General features: G+C 47.7%; 3 protein-coding genes across 11 annotated transcripts in view; 2 read left to right on the forward strand and 1 right to left on the reverse strand.

The window, feature by feature from the left end:
• The window catches only part of RMND1 (required for meiotic nuclear division 1 homolog), a 31,396-nt gene extending 30,609 nt beyond the window's left edge, over positions 1-787 (forward strand). For all 4 annotated transcript variants that reach the window (XM_036317359.1, XM_036317357.1, XM_036317358.1 and 1 more), the window contains one exon: positions 635-787. In XM_036317359.1, the coding sequence (XP_036173252.1) occupies positions 635-760 (126 nt within the window). In that variant the 3' untranslated portion in view covers positions 761-787. The remainder of the gene's footprint in view (positions 1-634) is intronic.
• LOC118660205 lies at positions 771-10,712 on the reverse strand. 3 transcript variants are annotated; one of them, XR_004968841.1, is made up of 4 exons: positions 9,777-10,712; positions 9,528-9,614; positions 6,462-6,583; positions 771-1,001 (listed from the first exon to the last, which is right to left on the reverse strand). XR_004968841.1 is itself a non-coding variant. In XM_036317361.1 (3 exons), the coding sequence occupies exons 1-3, from the start codon at positions 10,691-10,693 to the stop codon at positions 6,580-6,582; spliced, it is 1,008 nt and encodes a 335-aa protein (XP_036173254.1). In that variant the 5' UTR covers positions 10,694-10,712; the 3' UTR covers positions 4,654-6,579. The 3 variants fall into 3 exon arrangements, 2 of the variants coding, with proteins under 2 accessions (XP_036173254.1, XP_036173256.1); XM_036317361.1 differs by lacking the exon at positions 771-1,001 and having other exon boundaries at positions 4,654-6,583; XM_036317363.1 differs by lacking the exons at positions 771-1,001; positions 6,462-6,583 and having other exon boundaries at positions 7,024-9,614.
• Positions 10,138-18,930, forward strand: part of ZBTB2 (zinc finger and BTB domain containing 2) — a 29,963-nt gene continuing 21,170 nt past the window's right edge. The window contains exon 1 of one of the 4 annotated variants that reach the window (XM_036317353.1): positions 10,138-10,265. The gene's annotated coding sequence lies outside the window, so the exon portion shown is untranslated. Of the gene's footprint in view, positions 10,266-10,663; positions 10,789-18,930 lie in introns of those variants that run through there. The other 3 variants (XM_036317350.1, XM_036317352.1, XM_036317355.1) reach the window with 3 other exon arrangements.

Consider the following 18,930-nt stretch of genomic DNA (forward strand, 5'->3'; position numbering starts at 1 on the left):
CAGCCTCCATGAGGCTGCCGGACAGGGCCTCCCAGATGAGAGGAGGGGTGGGGGAAGAGATCGCAGAAGGTTTGCCGGCTGTGGGGACAGACTGGGGGAGGTTGGCTGGCGGTGGGAGGTTGACTGCAGGAGCACACTGACCACCAGGGGACAGCTCCTGTGTTGAGCGTCTGCCCCCTGGTGGTCAGTGTGCATCATAGCGACTGGTTGACCGGTCGTTCCAGTTGTTGTGGTCTTTCGATTATAATGGTCACTTAGGCTTTTATATCTATATATATAAAAGCCTAAGCGTAAGCGACCATTACAACCGGATGACTGGACAACTGGACAGTAGCTATGATGTGCACTGACCACCAGGGGACAGAAGCTCAATGCAGGAGCAACCCCGATGGTCAGTGCGCTCCCACAGCCAGCCAACCTCCCGTGTCCCCTCCCCACACCCCCACTCCCGGCTGGTCCCGATCGCTGGCCTGGATGAGGGGACCCCACCTGTGCACGAATTCGTGCACCAGGCCTCTAGCTGTCCCACCCCAGTGAATTTAAATGTACTTTTTCTTATATTCTATACATATTGATGAAAACGATTATTCTGTTTAAAATTGAGACACTGTCATTTTGCAACTTAACTGTATAGCATTCTACCAAGAGAACAGACATCCATACACCTACCAATGACTCCATTTGCTGTGCCTGTGAGAAGGTGACCATCCTGGTGTCTTTTGCAGCACTTGGCAAGAGTTCTCAAGTAGCAGTCTTCTGAGGTATTTATACCCCAAGGGCATCAAAGACGTTCCAAGGAGCACATGGGCATGGATAGTTCAGTAACTGCTTTCTAGATCAAGTTCCACACGAGTACCTCCATAAAACTGCTGTGCGCAGGCACACACCTGCAGTCAGTCTTCCCATCAAAACTGTACAAAAGGCATCGCTCACCCAGCTTGAATCCAAGTTTGGTGTCCACTATATTTAAAAACCTTTAGTTATATTTAACCTGTAAAAACCTTTGGGAAGCCAAACAGGACAATTTAAAATACTGGTCAATGAAGCCTCCTTTAACTGAGACCATGATATCCCCACCTAGTAAGAAGGGAGTTTCCACCCTAGCCGGGTTTGACTCAGTGGATAGGGCATTGGCCTGTGGACTGAAGGGTCCCGGCTTCAATTCCAGTCAAGGGGTCAAGGGCACATGCCTGGGTTGTGGGCTCGATCCCCGGGGGGGGGGGGGGGGGGGGGTGCAGGAGGCAGCCAATCAATTATTATCATCATTGATGTTTCTCTCCCTCTCCCTTCCACATATTTTTTTTAGCCCTGGCTGGTTTGGTTCAGTAGAGTGTTGGCCTGCGGACTGAAGGGTCCTGGGTTTGAGTCCAGTCAGGGGTGCATGCCTGGGTTGCAGGCTTGATCCCCAATGGAAGGTGTGCAGGAGGCAGCTAATTGATGATTCTCATCATTGATGTTTCTATCTCTCCCTTCCTCTCTGAAAACAATAAGAATATATTTTTAAAAATTTTTTTCTTAAAAGGGGAGTTTCCAATAAAATTTTACCCCAGCATCAACAAACAATTTGATGTATGGTTCAAGAGTGCATTCATTATAAAACAATTTTAATATAAAAAAACATGAACATATGGTGCCTTATGGTCATGGCAAATTAAAATTTAACATTTCAACTTATACACAAGTATGTTGCAAAGAAATAAAGATAAACAATAAGGCCTTCAAGCATAAAAATTTATTGTATTAGGGTGATGTTTTTGTGGTGGAAATTTAACAAATACAGGTTTCCAAGGAGAAAGATCAATGTTAAATTTTAATCATTTACATAGCTGCATCACCTTGGGCAAATCACTGAACCTCTGGGCCTGTTTCCTCATCTGTCTAATGGGTTTAATTAAAGTACTACCTCAGCTCAAAATCCACATAGGATGAGATTAAACAGAGATGGAAAGGCCCCCCCACCCCCTTGAATCCATAGTTCAGAAACATTACTGAGACTTAGATAGATGTTAATGAATCCTGCATAGACATGTCTGGAGTGGTTCATCTGTATAAAAAAAAGTCTAATTATTTGACCGGGAGTTCAACTGCTTGCTATGACATGTGCTGACCACCAGGGGGCGGCACAAAACATGGCAGGCATTGGTGACGCAGCGCTGGCAGTGGAAAGGCTGCAGGCCCCAATGGGCCCCGATAAGAGCAGGACGGTGGCAGGATGGTGGAGCAGGTGAGCAGGTGGCACCAGGCCAAGGTGGGTGCGAGCGGGGGCCCGATTACCCCATCAATTACCCCGCAGACTGTGACCAGTGGCAGGGGGTGGGGCTGCCACCCAGCTCCCAGGCGCCAAGGTTGCCGGGTGGAGGGCCTGGTCCTGATTTATCACCCCGCAGGGCGGGATGGTGGAGCAGGTAAGGATGGTGCCAGGCGAGGCTACAATTCCCGACGGACCCTACCCATGCATAAATTCATGCACCGGGCCGTGTGTGTGTGTGTGTGTGTGTGTGTGTGTGTGTGTGTAAAATAAAAGGCTAGTATGCAAATCAACTGAATGGTGGAACAACCGGTTGCTATGATGTTCACTGACCACCAGGGGGCAGATGCTCAATGCAAGAGCTGCCCCCTGGTGGTCAGTATGCTGCCACAGGGGGGGCACCGCTCAGCCAGAAGCCCCAAGCCAGGCTCACGGTGAGCGCAGCGGCGGTGGTGGGAGCCTCTCCCACCTCCACAGCAGTGCTAAGGATGTGCGACTGATGCCTCTCAGACTGCGAGAGGGTGCAGGCTGGACTGAGGAACCCTCCCCACCACTGAGTGCACGAATTTTGTGCACTGTGCCTCTAGTGTACATATAAAAGGCTAAATGCTAAGTGTCCCTCCCACCGTCCGACTGGTTGCTATGATGTGCACTGACCACCATGGGGCAAATGCTCAATGCAGGAGCTGCCAAGCTGCAGTGACTTGGCAGCACCGGTTCTTGGGTGACACACCCTGAAACCAGAGAGGAGGGAGCCCAATTCCTCACGGGGCCACGTGATTCCACCTTCGGTCGTGGGCTGTTGTTGCTGGGCACTGTGGGCCCCAAATCTGGTTTACTGCACACTGAATTTGTGCTCCACACCCTGTACGACAGCAACTTTGCAGCGTGCCCTCTCGCACTCTGGGACCCCTTGGCGGACGTCAGAGAGCCGGTTTCCGCCCGATCCCCACAGGCCAGGCCAAGGGACCCCACCTGCCGGAGGGACCCCGCTCACTCCACAGACACCAGGGAGGGACCATGGGAGGTTGGCTCCAGGGTGTGTCCAGCCCTTCTCGCCCAGTTCCGCCCCACCCGAAACCTTCTAATTAATTTCCTTTCAATGTGCACAAATCCGTGCACCAGGCCACTAGTCCTATATAATAAAAGCATAACATGCAAATCAACCGAATGGCAGAACTGGTCACTCTGATGCTCACTGACCATCAGGGGGCAGACACTCAATGCAGGAGCTCCACAGTGGGAGCACTGCTGAGCCAGAAGCCAGGCTCACGGCTGGCAAGTGCAGTGGCGGGAGCCTCTCCCGCCTCCACTGCAGATGGGCAGTAAGGAGTGAGGGAGTCCCAGACTGCGAAAGTCCCAGACTGCGAGAGGGATGTCTGACTGCCAGCTTAGGCGGACATCCCCTGAGGGGTCCCGGACTGCAAGAGGCGCAGGCCAGGCTGAGGGACAGCCCCCCACCCCCACCCCAGTACACAAATCTCATGCACCAGGCCTCTAGTTTAAATATAAAGCAGTTTAAATATAAATATTTCCATTGCTTAAAAGGCTTTTTAAACTACAGATTTTACACATACCAAGTAGCGGCCAGCAGGCATTCTGGGGTGCCTAGATTACTGCAGTAGTCAAAGGCAGAAACGTTTCTATATGCAAAATCAATAGTTTTTAGGATTATCATGTTTTGACAAAATAATCACATCCTCCTATTTTTAATTACTGACCTGTCTTTCTACCACTTAGAGCAGTTTTTCCCAAGTCTGGTGCTCAGACCACTGCTTCAGTAAATAGCTGGGTTTCCAGGGTTACCGATTCCTGTGTTCTACAATCTGAGCCTGAGGCTGAGTTACCAACCTGTTTTTTTACAACTCTCCAAGAGATTCTTAGGCTTACTAACCTCTGAGAACCACTAACTTAGAGCCTACTCACTGGTTTATACTGTTTATACAGATACTGAGTAATGCGCTAGCACCTCTTGCTCCACTTAATGTACTAAGTACTACATCTCAGGGACTCAGTTCTCCCCCTTTCCACACCAATCTTCTCAAACTCCCATCTCCCTGCCTTTACAAATTGCGTCACTGTGCTGGGAGGTGATGAGAACGAGAAGAGGAATATTTTGAGTACCTTCAGTCCAAATCTATTTACTTGCAATTCTTTCTGAGAGTTCTGAATTGGCTGTTTTTAAAGATTTAAAGTCTCTCTTCCAAATTCCCTTTCCTCAAGGGAGAGTTCCTCACAGAGCAGCGGTTCTCAACCTGTGGGTCGCGACCCCTTTGGCAGTCGAATGACCCTTTCACAGGGGTCGCCTAAGACCATCCTGCATGTCAGATATTTACATTAGGATTCATAACAGTAGCAACATTACAGTTATGAAGTAGCAACGAAAATAATTTTATGGTTGGATCACCACATGAGGAACCGTATTTAAAGGGCCAGAAGGTTGAGAACCACTGTCACAGAGGGTTAACAAAACGAAATTTTTTAAATGCTGCATTCTCACTCCTTCAGCACAATGAAACAAAACAGATTTACTGGTACAACCAGTGCTTTCGAGCAGAATGGGAACTGTCAGGAGTCCTGGTGGTTAAGAGAAACCCGAAAGGTGTGTAACCCCTAGAGTGCTGGGAGCGCGAATCGCACTCCTCCTGTCTTTCGCCCAAAGTGCCGGGAGCCGGGAGCACTATCGGGAGCCAGGAGCACTATCGCGCTCCTCCTGCTAGTAGTTCGCTCTTTATTGACAGATGGCACCTAAGTGCAGACTTCCTAAACTGCTGTAAAATCAGCAAAAATGCCTTGGCAATTTTAGCATAGTTCCTAGGATATTGGTTGGCTCAAAGGGTTAAGAAAAAAGCAGCCATTATCCAATCTGTTACAGTAAAAGTGTAAGAATTTACTGCATCCCACGTATTACTCAGAAAAGCATAATGAATTAAAAAAAAAAATCAAGGAAGGCCTTGGAAATTGATCCTAGCTTCACTCACACTACCAATGTCAGGGTCTCCTCCTGCTCCTGTGCCATTAAGCCAAACTAGTCTTAGAACAAATCCTTCTAGCTCCAGTTTCCATGAAAATTTCACAGCAGAAAGTAGTATAGTTGTCTTTACACTCGAACCCTGATTATCTTTAAGTTATAACATCTTTTAGGTCCTGGAAATGTCCTAACTGCTATAGTTATAACAGTAGTACAATCTCGTGGTTCAGTATACAGACAGCATCAGAAGCTAACAAGTAGTTTCAATTCTTTTAATAAGTACAGGTGATCCTTGAACAACATAGCTTTGAACCGCACAGCCCATCTATAAGCTGATTTTTTTCAATAAATATAGTTGGCCCTTCGTATCCACAGACTTCTCATCAATCAAAGAAGCCAGCCATCTCCAGATTCAATCAACCATCGATCAAAAACAGTTCACATTCCCAAGAGCAGTTTCCCAACCGGGGATTCTCAACCATGGATCAAAAAACTGTTTTCGATAGGTTGAATCCACAGATTCAAAGGGCCGAATGGAGAGTTAAAAGTTGAAAGTATAACTACTATTATGTAAAAGCTTGCAAACTGGCAGACTAGAGGACAACAGTTATACACTATAACTTCTTTAGAAAAGATTTCTTAAAAATCAGCCGATTTTCTCATCTTTTCAGCATAGATTATTCATGACAAAAGTCAGAGAAAAACTGGTGTTTTTTCCCCCCGAGAATACATGAGCCCGCTTTCTCAAATTTAAGACTGAGGAGAGAATGAGATTAGATGCCCTCAGAGAAAAAAGTGAATTAAGCATGATAATTACTTAAAGACTGACATTTTAGCAAGGTTTCCGGTTCAACCCTAATTCATCCATAAAGAGGAAAAATATAGAACTGTGTTTGTTACTAAAAACGCCAAATTCTTTGATACTTCTCCTTGAAGACATGAAGATTAATACCGTTCCAGTGGCCACAGGCTGAACTTAGTGACTTGCTTTTAACTCACAGCAAGTGACAGTGATGGTGCGGCTTCCTCCTTGGCTCTTTCTTGTTTCGCTTTTTCTGGGGGAAGCCAAGCACCACCACACCGTGAGGACACGCAAGGAGCCCAATGGGGAAATACTGAGACTTGCCAACTTGGAGCATTAACCTGCTGGAGTGTGGGCCGCCTTAGAAGCAGATCTTCTGGCCCAGTCAACATATTGACTCTAAGTAACCTCGTCAAAGACCCTGACCCAGAACCACCTACCTAATTAAGCTGCTCCTGGATTCCTGACCCACAGAAACTGTATGAGATAAACAAGTGATCTTCAAACTCGGAACCCTGATCCATTTGTGATTGATGAAATCCATTTAAGGCACCACAATCAGCTTTAAAAAAATAAATAAATGAACTAGTTACAAAAGATAGCAGAGTATATAACTGATAACAAGTATTAGTTCCTGAAAATTGTTTCAATTTTATATATTTGTGTACATTTAACAAAGCATATGTCTTAGAATCACAACTGAAAAAGTTTGAAACCCACAAGCCTACACTTAGGTTTAAGACAAAATGTTCCCTAAAGTATAGGAACTCTTGAGGGAATATGGTCTCAACAACAACCAACTATAAAATGAGCATTTTCTATAAATTTTATAACCAAACCAATAAAATATAAGAGACTCTCAAAACACATATTTTCAGACTTATATGTTAAGCTTGATATAAAACACAAAAGGCATGGCAGGCTTGTAAGTGTAGCTTGTAAAAGCATGTCACTGTCCAAACCTAAGAGGTTACCCATAAAATTATGTAGTGCAAAAGCTGCTCTGGGATACACCCACATTTATTAGTATATTACTTTAATAAACAGTGTTAAAGGAAATCCCATCTTCAACCTGCGCACACACACCAATTTCTGCAAAAAACAAGTACAGTATTATTAAATTGCTTTCTGCCCACAGTCCAAGGCTCACTGGACCTATCTCTTCAGGACACAGCAAGCATATTTTTCTCATGTACCTCAGCATAACTTATCAAAACTTTCAGCACTACAAGAGTTTGCAGAATATTTATGTATAACAACTTTTGATGAATCCACTCAGATTATTTATTTGCTTGCACTATGATTTTCTTGGGAAATGTGTGAAACTATTTTTGAACGCCTAATCTGCCAAATGTATTTCCAAAATGCAAACTCAGCACATAAACACTAAACAGAAAATTTAACTTACTTTTCTTATTACTTAATTCAGGTGACTTGTGGCTCTCCCACAACCAGACTAACAGCTTTCCCTGGAGACACTAGTCCTTCTTGCAAAGACTAAGTTTTCTCCCCAAACTTTGCGTATGCATCCATTTCATTATTTCTACTCCAAGTTGCAGAAAGCAGATATAATCTGTACAGCATCCCTTATAATGCTATGACTTGATGGTAACTAAAAGTCAAACTAATTAGCATACTTGACAAAATCTAAGAATGCATGCCTATGCCTTGAGAGAACTAGCAGCAAAACAATTGACCATTTCTAAATTCAATAGCAGCTCTAGCCAGCAGGCGTGGCTCAGTGGTTGAGCGTCAACCTATGAATTAGGAGGTCACGGTTCAATTCTCGGTCAGGACACATGCCTAGGTAGTGGGCTCCATTCCGTGTGGGGTGTGCAGGAGGCAGCCGATCAATGATTCTCTCTCATCACTGATGTTTCTCTCTCATGCTCTCCCTTCCTTTCTCTGAAATCAATAAAAATATTTTAAAAATAAAGAATAGCAGCTCTTGGAGAAAAGTCTAGGCCAGTCCTTGACAGCACTTTTCTCTAGGAATAAGATTGAGTTTCAGGAATAACCACTGGGTCTATTTTTACACAATTACACAGAATGTAGTATTGAGGAACTATTCACTGATTTCAAGAATAAGCAGTTCTACCCAGCTGGCATGGCTCAGTGGTTGAGCGTGGACCTATGAACCAGAAAGTCACTGTCCGATTCCTGATCAGGGCACGTGCCCAGGTTGCAGCCTTGAGCTCCAGTGTGGGGTGTACAGCATGCAGCTGATCAGATCAATGATTCTCATCATTGATGTTTCTCTCTCTCCCTTTCTCATTTTAAAAAATCTTTTTTTAAAAAAAGCATCGTTTCTTTGACTCAAAGCCAATTACTCTAAATACATAAGCAAGTTTCTACTTCAGGGTTTTCATCTAAAACTTCAGCACTAGTTTCGCCCACTTTCTCTCTTTAGTTTCTCTTAAACCAGTTCACCCTCCGTGTAAGCACTCCATCATATCATAAACTTGAAAGTTCAGAGTCAAGGTCTAAAAGAACTAAGGACCCAAAGATCTTTAATAGGACTTTCTACCAATCAAAACCACTTTAGTTTCCCAGTAAGATGAAACAGATCTCAACTGGAGAGCCAATCCAAGAAGCAGGCCTGTCAGCCTGAAGGCCAACTTTGATGTTTAGCGATAGCCCACCAGAAATACTTACACCAGGGTCAGAATTTGGTTTTGTAGGCAGACATTTAACCACTCACGTCATTTACCTCGCTGATCAAAGAACAAGAGAAGTCCAAGGCAGGTATGCATAAACCCATTACCCACGTTTGGACCACTAGTTACACAGCTGCCTACTCCTTCTCCAGAGGGAAGCAGTCACCGGCAGCACCATGGAACTACCCGGGTCACTAGCTCAAACGCAGAGTTTCAGAAGGGACACTTCTTTCTGTATGTGCATTAGCTGTCTAAGATAGTAATCGTGCCTTAAATACCTGTGAACTATGTGCCAGGGCACTGAGCTATGTAAACCAACATGGGCTGGACAACAAATCAAGGACCTTGTGACCAAGACAACACGCTCTCAAACCAAAGTACCCTGCAAACTGCCGCCTCCATCCCCCGAAACATCAAGCCGCATTCATTTTTAAGACTTCAAAATACTGTGCATGTAAGTTATTACATCCAGTCCTCAAGGGACTACGCTGTGCTTCCAAAGACATAAAACTCTAGCAAAACGGCAACAACACACCAGTAAACTTTAAAAGGTTAAGAATGACTACCCGACGAAGTCCCCTCGCCTGCCCTCTGGCAGCTCGGGGCGCCCCTGCGAAAAGGCCTGGGACCTCTGCATTCACAGACCGGCCACTCTGGACACCAAAGTCAACAGCAGAGGGAACTGTCCTTAAGCAGCAAACACGCCTTGCAGACGGATATTCTTGGACCAAAGCTTCAAAAGCTAAAACCCAGTGACTGAAATAAACAACCAATTCAATCCCGACAGAAACATCTTCGATCACACCCAGCTAGTCTGCTGGCACCTCTGCCTCCACACACAGCACCAACCGGCACGGCTCTCCCATCGCCGCTGGTGACAACAGGTATCCGTGACTTAGGATCTCGGTGGCTCTCAAGTCCACTGCATCTCGAGTCCTAAAGTTAGAAACGTAGGTCAGTAAGGGAGGTCAGGGGACAAAGGGGCGGGCCGCGAGAGGTCCAGCACCGGGAGCCTGCAGGGGCGTCCGACCAGCAGCTCCCCCGAGCATCCCTCCCCGGAGCATCCCTCCCCCGAGCATCCCTCCCGGGTCCTCCTACCGAAACCCCGCACGTAAACACGGGGCTCGTGACTCGGGCCTCCGGCCCCGGTGCGCGGAGAGAAGTTCCTCGCCGCGGCTGCACATGGCCTGCAGAAGTTCGGCTGAGGCGGAGCGCGGAGCCCGGGTGGGAGCGGCAGCGGAGCGAGCGCTGCAGGCGGCGGCGGCCGAGCAGCAGGAGGCGGAGGCGGAGGCGGGCGAGGGGGAGGGGAGGCGGCGGAGGGGGGCGGAGGGGCTCTTGCCGCCACTGCGCTCGCCGCCTCCCCCCCGGCGGGAGCCGCTCGCAGCCTCTGCACTAGTCGCTCCGCTCGCTCGGTCATGTGACCTTAACGTAACCGGACAGGAAAAGCCCCGCCGCCGCCGCCGCCGGAGACACCGACCGCGGCGGCAGCAGCAGCAGCAGCGAGAGGCGGCGGCGGCGGGCAGGGCACGGCCAGGCCGCCCGGCGGTGCCTCCTCCACACCCCGCGCCACCGCGGCACCGGCGACAGGTAAGCGCGCACCGCCTCCGCTCCCGGGCTGGCGCCCACGTGCCGCCCCCGGCCCGGGCTCCGGGAAGGCGGAGGGGCGGGGGGCACCGGGCTCGCAAACGGTTCCGGCGGAGACGGTGGCAACAAAGGCGACGAATGCCCCCGGCCCGGCTCCGGGCGAAGGCAGGCGGAGGGCCCGGGTCCCTCGGGAACGCGGTTCTGGGAAGTGAGGGCAGGGGCGCCCTGGGGGCGGCGGCGGCGGCGCCTGGCGCCGGGCTCTGGCCGCCTGACAAAACCATCCCCCGGAGCCAGGCGGCGGCGAGTCGGCGGCAGCTCCATCCGGGCCTTTGCGGGAGGGGGAGGGGACGGAAGCCGAGAGGGCGGGCGGCGGATCGGAGGGGAGGAGGGAGGGAGAAAGAGGAGGGGGCGATTCGCGTTCCGTTCCCCATCGCCGGTCCCTCCCTTCCCGCCGCCACCGCGAAGTGCGTCCTGGCGGCGGCCGGTGAGCGTCCCGCGCCGGAGCCCCGAGAGGTTGGCCCGTCAGGTGCGTAATCCTGCCGCCGCCTCCTGCTGCCGCCGCTGCTGCTTCGGCCGCCAGGCCGCGAGCTGCGGAAGTGGGCTGGGGGAGGGGAGCGGGAGAGGGAGGGGGAGGGGAGGGATCCGGTCCGACCGGAGCAGGCCCGGCCTCTCTGGCGCGTCTCCCAGCTGCAGCGGCTCCTACAGCTGCTGCCGCTACTGCCGCGGCTCCGCCTCCCGGCCGCGGGCGGGGGCGCGCACGCGCGCTTCCGGCTCCCTGGGTCTCGCGCTGTCTCCGGCTCTCGCGCGCGCTCTTCCCGCTCCCTGTCTGGCCACCGCCCGCCCCTGGCGCCGGGGCTGCTGCGCCGGCCGGGGCGTCGCGCACGGCGTAGGCGTCGGCATTGTGTTAAACTCCGCGGGACTTGGGAGAGCGCGCGCGCACGCGGGGCCGCGCAGCCCGAGTGCGTCGCCCCTCCCCTCCCGTCCGCTCTCCTCCGCTCCCCTCCCAGTCCCCGGAGGCTGGGGCGGGCCGAGGTGCGCGGCGCCCGGACCTCCCGGCCCCCTCGGGTCTGGCCGGCCCCGCCCCCTGGAGCGGGCGGAGCCGGCGGGGCGGCCGTTGCCGGTCTCTCCCGCGGGCCGGGAAGACGGAGGCCTTCCTGGGCGCCGCCGCGGCCCCGACGGCGGGTGTGGGCGCGCCGAGCGGGAGGCCTCGGGCTTCCGCCCCGCGGGCGATGTGCGCCTCCGACGGGGCCGAGCTGCGCTGTGGTTTCTGGCCGCTGCGCCTCGCGGCGGGGGTGCGGCGTGCGAGCCGCGCTCCGGGCAGCACAGCCCTCACCCCGAAGGGGTCCCCAAAAGGGAGGAAGGTCGGGGGTGCTGAGGCCGCTCCCCAGCCCCGTACAACCCCCAAACCACTGACGTTTAAACTGTCCGCAGAGAGACCTGGTGGTACAGAACATGCTCAGGAAGCGAGGGTTTTGTCGCTGGGAGCTGGTGGTGAATACAGAGGTCAATACAGAAAGCGGGGGTAGCAGAGCGAGCAAGAAAGCGGGCCGCGTGGAAATGCAGTTGTTGCCACGCCATTTGCTGCAAAAACTTGGAGCCGCCGAGCTAATGGTGCCTTAGGGAAACATCCCAGGCTCGGCTCCCCACCCACCTGCAGGGTCCATTTGCTCATCGGAAAGCGGGCTCCCTTAGTGTGAGTCTCAGTTGTGTTCATTTTCAGACGTTACTGTCTTGGTGAAATAAAACATTGAAAGGTCAGACTCCCTGGCCCCCAGAACTGCAAGGTGCTCTGGGTTTCTTAACCTTGGCGCCCCCCCCCCGCCCCCCCGCGCCCCCTTTCCTTTCAGACCATCTGTGTTGACCCCGACCCAGCTCAGGAGCAGCGTGCACATAGCACTAGCGTTTCAATCCGAGAGGCCTGAGATTTCAATAGAAAATCAGAGTTAAGACATTTTAAATCCTCATTTCTCTAATTTATTATAAACCAGAAATAATTATTAAATTTTTTTTCTAGTCTAAGTCCCCTTGGTGTCTATCCAGGGTGTTTTGAGGTCATTAAAAGATAATTTTTAAGAAAGAAAGATAACTAATACCACATTCCTTTAAACTGGGTGTTTCTCACTTACATGCCTGGTTTATATAAGGTTATCTTCTAGCCAAAGAATTGACCCGATGTTGAAACCATCATGAGATCTCCAAGTACAAGAAGTAATACGCCAGTGTTAGTGCCACCGATGGTCCCCAGTGAAGGAGTCCTTAGAGTGACCGATGAGCCACCCCCAAGCTTTATTGTCCAGTCCAGCTGCTTGCTTTGGAGTTTTCAAGTTCTCTCTTCAAAGAGGAAGCAAATAGACAGGCGCTCCACAAACTCCCACCAAAATACTCCAGCAGCAGAGAATAAGCCCTAGGCATGTTTTAGCTCATAGAATAAAAACTTCCACCGTGACAGTTTCTTTTTTATTTTAAAGAATTAACAAAATAAAACTTTGCACTGTCCTCCAAAGTCTACACTTTTGTAAAAAATATATGAAATAACCCTCTAAGAATATGTACCTGCATAAGGGGGTATGCTTTTCCCAGCTTGAGAATTACTGAAGTAGAGTTAGGAAGTTGAAGGAGAGCTCAGGCTGGTATGTCACATTGGCTGGGATCAGCTTCGTCAGACCTGGAGCCTCCCCTGCCACCTCCTGTCTCTCATCTCGAGGCCCACTCATCTGTCCCTGAAGTAACTGGGAAACTGGGCAAGTAGTGTGACACCAAGCTGTCACAGTAAAGGGAGAACTGCTGGTTGGCTGGACACTGTGCCATAAATTTCAGAATGCACCTGGTGAAAAGGCATTTATCATTTTACCTACTGCCTTACTGTCTTCAGGTTGCAAAGCGTGACCCTGAAAACCTAAAAGGAAGTTGAGAATTTTTATTTCCTAAAGAAGAAACAAAAGGCAAAGTAAACCTCCGAAGCATTAGATTGAGAACATATTTAAACCTTTTCTATGCTCGAATAGGTTATAATTCTTATTAGCAAATTAAACTTAAATAATTAAAATATTACTTTGAATCAATAGTGAATACATAAGATCCAGTGTTTTACAATGCTAATAGGTCATTAAGGGATGGAGTCAGTAGCCTCAGGACACTTATCAGGAGGTGGCAGTCTGAGACATTTACAACCTTTTTTTTCTTTTTATGGTGCAAAGGCCAAGTTAGAGGCCAATATCTATGCTCAAGTACATAATCCCCAGTTCACATGCATGAGGTATGTATCGTGTGACTTCCTCACTTCAAGAAAGGTCTGTGCAGAGGGAGGACTTTGTAAAGCACTTTCATGTGCCCGGTTCAGTACTTGTGAAACAACTGTTTTACTTTACAAGAACTTTTAGTATACAGTACTTATAAATAGTGTGCGCCCCTACGTTCTGCACCAGGCAAAGGTGAGCATCAAAATGGTCTTGAGAACCACCTCACGGTGTGTGTGTTTTCCTACACCATGCCTAGTCACTGAGATTCTCCAAGTCCCCAAAGTGTCTACTTGTGGTCTGCAGTCCCTTGTGAAACATGGGACCCCTTTGGGGCTCCCTGAGGTCAAAACTATTTTCATAATGATACTAATGTGTCATTGGCCTTTTTCACTGTTCAAAACATGTCCACATTGGGAAGATGCACATAACTCAATGAGCTGACATTTCCAAATGATCAATGGATGACGTTAAAAGTCACGTGCAGGTAAACAATTCATTTCAAGCGCAGGATAGAGCAATGAATTTTACTGTAATAAAGTAGAAAAATAGCATTTATTGATGTATTTTGAGATCACACAACTCTTAAGAAACTAACACTTGTCAAGTATTTTTGTTTTTTTTTAAATATATTTTATTGATTTTTTTACAGAGAGGAAGGGAGAGGGATAGAGAGTTAGAAACGTCGATGCGAGAGAAACATCGATCAGCTGCCTCCTGCACATGTCCCACTGGGGATTTGCCCGCAACCCAGGTACATGCCCTTGACCGGAATCGAACCCGGGACCCTTCAGTCCGCAGGCCGACGCTGTATCCACTGAGCCAAACTGGTGCTGGCACTTGTCAAGTTTTGATGTAGTATCAAAGAATATCCACAATTACCAAAAATGGCTATTAAAAATTCCTTTTTTTCCAACTATACAGTTGAGTTAGGCTGGATTTTCTTCAATACTCAACCAAGCTCTAGCCAGTTTGCTCAGTGGTTAGAGTGTTGGCCTGTGGACTGAAAGGTCACAGGTTCTATTCCAGTCAAGGGCACCTACAGGAGCCAACTAATCAATGTGTCTCTCTCATCAATGGTTCTCTCATTGTCTCTCTCCGTCCCTTCCACTCTCTAAAAATCAATGGGAAAGGATTAACAACAAAAAAATACTCAACCAAAACAAATTATCACAACAGAGTCAGTGGAGCGCAAAGTAGATGCAGAACCCAACTCTATTCTACTAAAGAGATTTGTAAAATTATGACAAGATGCCATTTCACTAATTTGTTTTGGAAAATATATTTTTAATAAAAGTGTTACGTTAGCGCACAGTGGGCTTAATAAAGGAGTCCTGATACCAAAAAGTATGAGAATCCCTGCCCTCAAATCCTATATAATAAAAGGCTAATGTGCAAATCAACCAAACAGCAGAACAACCGGTTGCTATGATGCACACTGACCACCAGGGGGCAGACGTTCAATGCAGAAGCTGCCCCCTGGTGGTCAATGTGCTCCCACAGGGGGATCCCTACTCAGCCAGAAGCCCTGAGCCTGGGCTCACAGCTGGCGAGCACAGCGGCGGGGGCAGGAGCCTCTCCCACCTCTGGAGCATGCTAAGGATGTCCGACAGGGAGCGGGTCTTAGCCGTCAGTCGGACATCCCCCAAGGGCTCCCGGACTGCAAGAGGGCGCAGGCCGGACTGAGGGACCCCCCCGCCCCCACCAAGTAAACGAATTTTGTGCACCAGGCCTCTAGTATTACTCAAGACTTTGAATGAAAACACATTTGGTGCTCCTTTCCCTGGCACACGCTGAGCTATTTCTATAGGTGACTATATTTTCTTCAGATTGATTTTACTAATCGTACAGCAGTTTTAAAAAGGCAACCTCTGCTTTGGTGGGTTATTGTAAGCAAACTAGATTAGGTTTGAAATTTTGCTGTGTGTTCATATGTAGATTTCCTTAAAGTGGATTGTAGCATAATGCCTTTAGAGTTACCACTTTAATATCAAGTCTTTATTTGCCATAAATTTCTGACTTGCTTCTCCTTGGCGCCTAAACTGTCCCTGAACTGGCCTCAGCTTATACTCAGAAACTAAAAACTAATTTTAATGTTAACAAAATATAATTGAAAAGACAAATCTTTTACAAGTTCATGTTTTCCGAAGTCAAAATAAGTGCTATTGGTTCATTTATTTCCCTCCTTTTTTAATTACTATAGAAGAGAATTGACTAAAGAAAAGTTAAAATATACATATACCATTCTGTCACCACAACTAAATAAGACACATTTCCTAGCTTTGAAATACAGTTTTAAAATATATTAAAATTCAAATGACCAGGCTTGCTCAAGTTTACCTTATGGGCCTTCAAGTATTAATTATTAATAATACTGAAAAAAGCAGTTTTTTCATCCTGGTAAGTGGTCTAACCACTTGAAAGAATCAATCTTACTTGTGGGAAGTGCTTTTCTGTTACTGATGCATGCTGTGCATTACAATATTCATATATGCTTCACTTGAATAAAATCAAGGACTTCAGAGGACCTTTGAGTGCCCTTGAAATGGGTAGTCTAAGTGGTATTTTGTATCTTCAGAGAGCTATTATCTTTAAAAAGTAAATCATCAATTCCAAAAGCTGTTTTGGCCTCTTCTCATACTGAAAGTGGAGGAACTTGAGTTGTCAGAATACAGTGTGATTACGTGTGTTCCGTTCAGCTGCACCTCCAAACACTGAGTAACAAGGATCAGCCCACATGTGCTCCATGATGGGAGCTGAAAGCCCTGCCATCTGGGTGGTGTCAGTTATCAGTGTGGGAAACAGCGGTGATCAAAGCCAGAGCTTTAAACAATATAAACCATCATTTACTTTTGGCTTTGGAAAGTGTTTTTCACTTATTTCAACATGACATCTTATAGTCTCTGAATTTACTTAAGGGAAAAACCACTCTGTACATTCAAACATACATAAAGAAGGCATTCTATGAAAACCCACTTTTAAGAATTGCCTCCGCCCTGGTTGGTTTGGCTCAGTGGTTAGAACCATTAGCGTGTCTGCCCAAGGACCAAAGGGTCTCCAGTTCAATTCCCGATCCCTGCCCAATCAGGACACGTGCGGGAGGCAATCAATCTATGTGTCTCTCTCACATCAATGTTTCTCTCTCTCTCTCCCTCCCCTTCCTTCCTCCCCTCCATTCATTCTTTAAAAAAATCAATGGAAAAAATATCCTTGGGTTAGAATTTTTTTTTTTTTTTTATTTCAGAGAGGAAGGGAAAGGTAGACAGAGATAGAAACATCAATGATGAGAGAGAATCATTGATCAGCTACCTCCTGCACACCCCGTACTGGAGATCAAGCCCGCAACCCAGGCATGTGCTTTTGACTGGAATCGAACCCAGGACCCTTCAGTCTATAGGCGGACGCTCTATCCACTGAGCCAAACCCGCTAGGGCTCCTCAGGTGAGATTTTTTTTACAAAGGAAAAAAAAAAAATTGCCTCCCTTAAACAAAAGAAGTATTCATAGTCTTAAAAAAAAAAGAATTGTCTCCCTTTCCCACCTCTACTTTAGTTCTCTGCTCATGATTCTGATTTAGATTTTTTCTAAGTTCCATTAACAGTGTTAAATGGCTGGGGCTTTATTAGCAGTCCTCTGTGACTAGTATTAATAAGAACTTTTAGGAATGACCTATAGCAAGGTAGGGTAGTGGGAAAAGCATGAAATTTACACACAGAAGGCCACGGTTCAATGAACTCCTGTTTTTTACAGTTTCTACTTCTCTGAACTATCATCTAGTCACAGTGATGGCGAATCTTTTGAGCTCGGCGTGTCAGCATTTTGAAAAACCCTAACTTAACTCTGGTGCCGTGTCACATATAGAAATTTTTTGTCACTAGAAGTCCAATGCGCTATCCATTGCGCCACAGAGCCCTAGAAATTTTTTGATCTTTGCAACCATAGTAAAACAAAGACTTATATTTTTTATATTTATTTTATATATTTATTTTATATATTTAAATGCCATTTAACAAAGAAAAATCAACCAAAAAATGAGTTCGCGTGTCACCTCTGACACGCGTGTCATAGGTTCGCCATCACTGATCTAGTGATTTAAGGATGTGACTTCTGGAGTCAGACATACCTGGCTTCTCCCAAGACTCTCAGACACAAATCACAGTCAAGACCTCAGAGCTCCAGATCTTTACAACGAACATGTAGATGTTCTGCACGGCTCTCCTTGGGTGTCTGTGAAGCCTCTCAACCCCAACCTGTCTATACCTCACTTCATGATCTTCCCCAAAAATGGGGGTTTTGCCCAGTTTCCCTCTCCTGGCAGAGAGCCCCACGATCTATCCAGTCACACGGGTTAGAAACCTAGGCGTCATCTTGGACACCTAGATCTTCCCCAGCCTCCTCCATCTAATCCACCAGCCAGTCCTTTGATTTTTTATCTTCCAACTATCCCCGCCCCCTTTGTCTTCATCATCACCACCCAGTCTGTCATCTCCTTTCCCGATCATTCTGCCATGTCTCCCCTCTCCCACCTCTGCATCACCTCCACCGCCCCAACTAGTTAGCTTTGCAATTGCAGGCATCTGATGATGTCACCCTGCCGCTGGAAATCCCCTGCAGTGGCTTCTCACCGCCTTGAGGATGGGAACCAAAATCTTTAACCGACCTGAGTCTCCGGCCTCATCTTGCCTCATCCTTCTCTGTCTGGCTCTTTGCCCTAAAGCCACTTTGACCTCCTTTCCATTCCTCAATTGCATCTTACTCCCTCCGATCTTAGGGCCTTCGCAAATGCTGATCCCTCTGCCTGGGATACTCTATTTTGATCAATTAACTCTTCTCATTCTTTATTCACTTAACTGGCATTTCCTTACAAAAGCCTTCCCTAGCCCTAGCTGGTTTGGCTCAGTGGATAGAGCATCGGCCTGCAAACCCAAGTTCTATTCCCGTCAAGGGCACATGCCCAGGTTGTGGGCTCGATCCCCAGCAGGGGGCATGCAAGAGGCAGCCAATCAATGATTCTCTCTCATCATTGATGTTTCTGTCTTTCTCTACCTCTCCCTTCCTCTCTGAAATCAAAAAAATATATATATATTTAATAAAACAAACAAAAGCCTTCTCTAATCCCCAAACCCCAAATTAGACCCCAGTTTATGATCTCATATTTATTTATATTTTTCTTTGATAGCTCTTATCAGAGTTGGCTATTATAAATGTGTATGCTCATTTGATGACACCCTGGAACTCTGTATTCTGTGTATCATTGCATCCACTGTGCCTGGCACCTTAGAAAGCTATCCCTAAATACCTGACCACTTCCCAAATCTGCTTCTTATGAGTTAGCCCTACATGTGGGCAAGGTACGTCACTTCTCTAAGTCTAAATTTCTTCTTCTGGAAAGAGGATAACTGATCCTTGGCACATAAGAGGTCATTTTTAAAT

This window comes from Myotis myotis, unplaced genomic scaffold (genome assembly GCF_014108235.1).
Source record: "Myotis myotis isolate mMyoMyo1 unplaced genomic scaffold, mMyoMyo1.p scaffold_m19_p_7, whole genome shotgun sequence".
NCBI lineage: Eukaryota > Metazoa > Chordata > Mammalia > Chiroptera > Vespertilionidae > Myotis > Myotis myotis.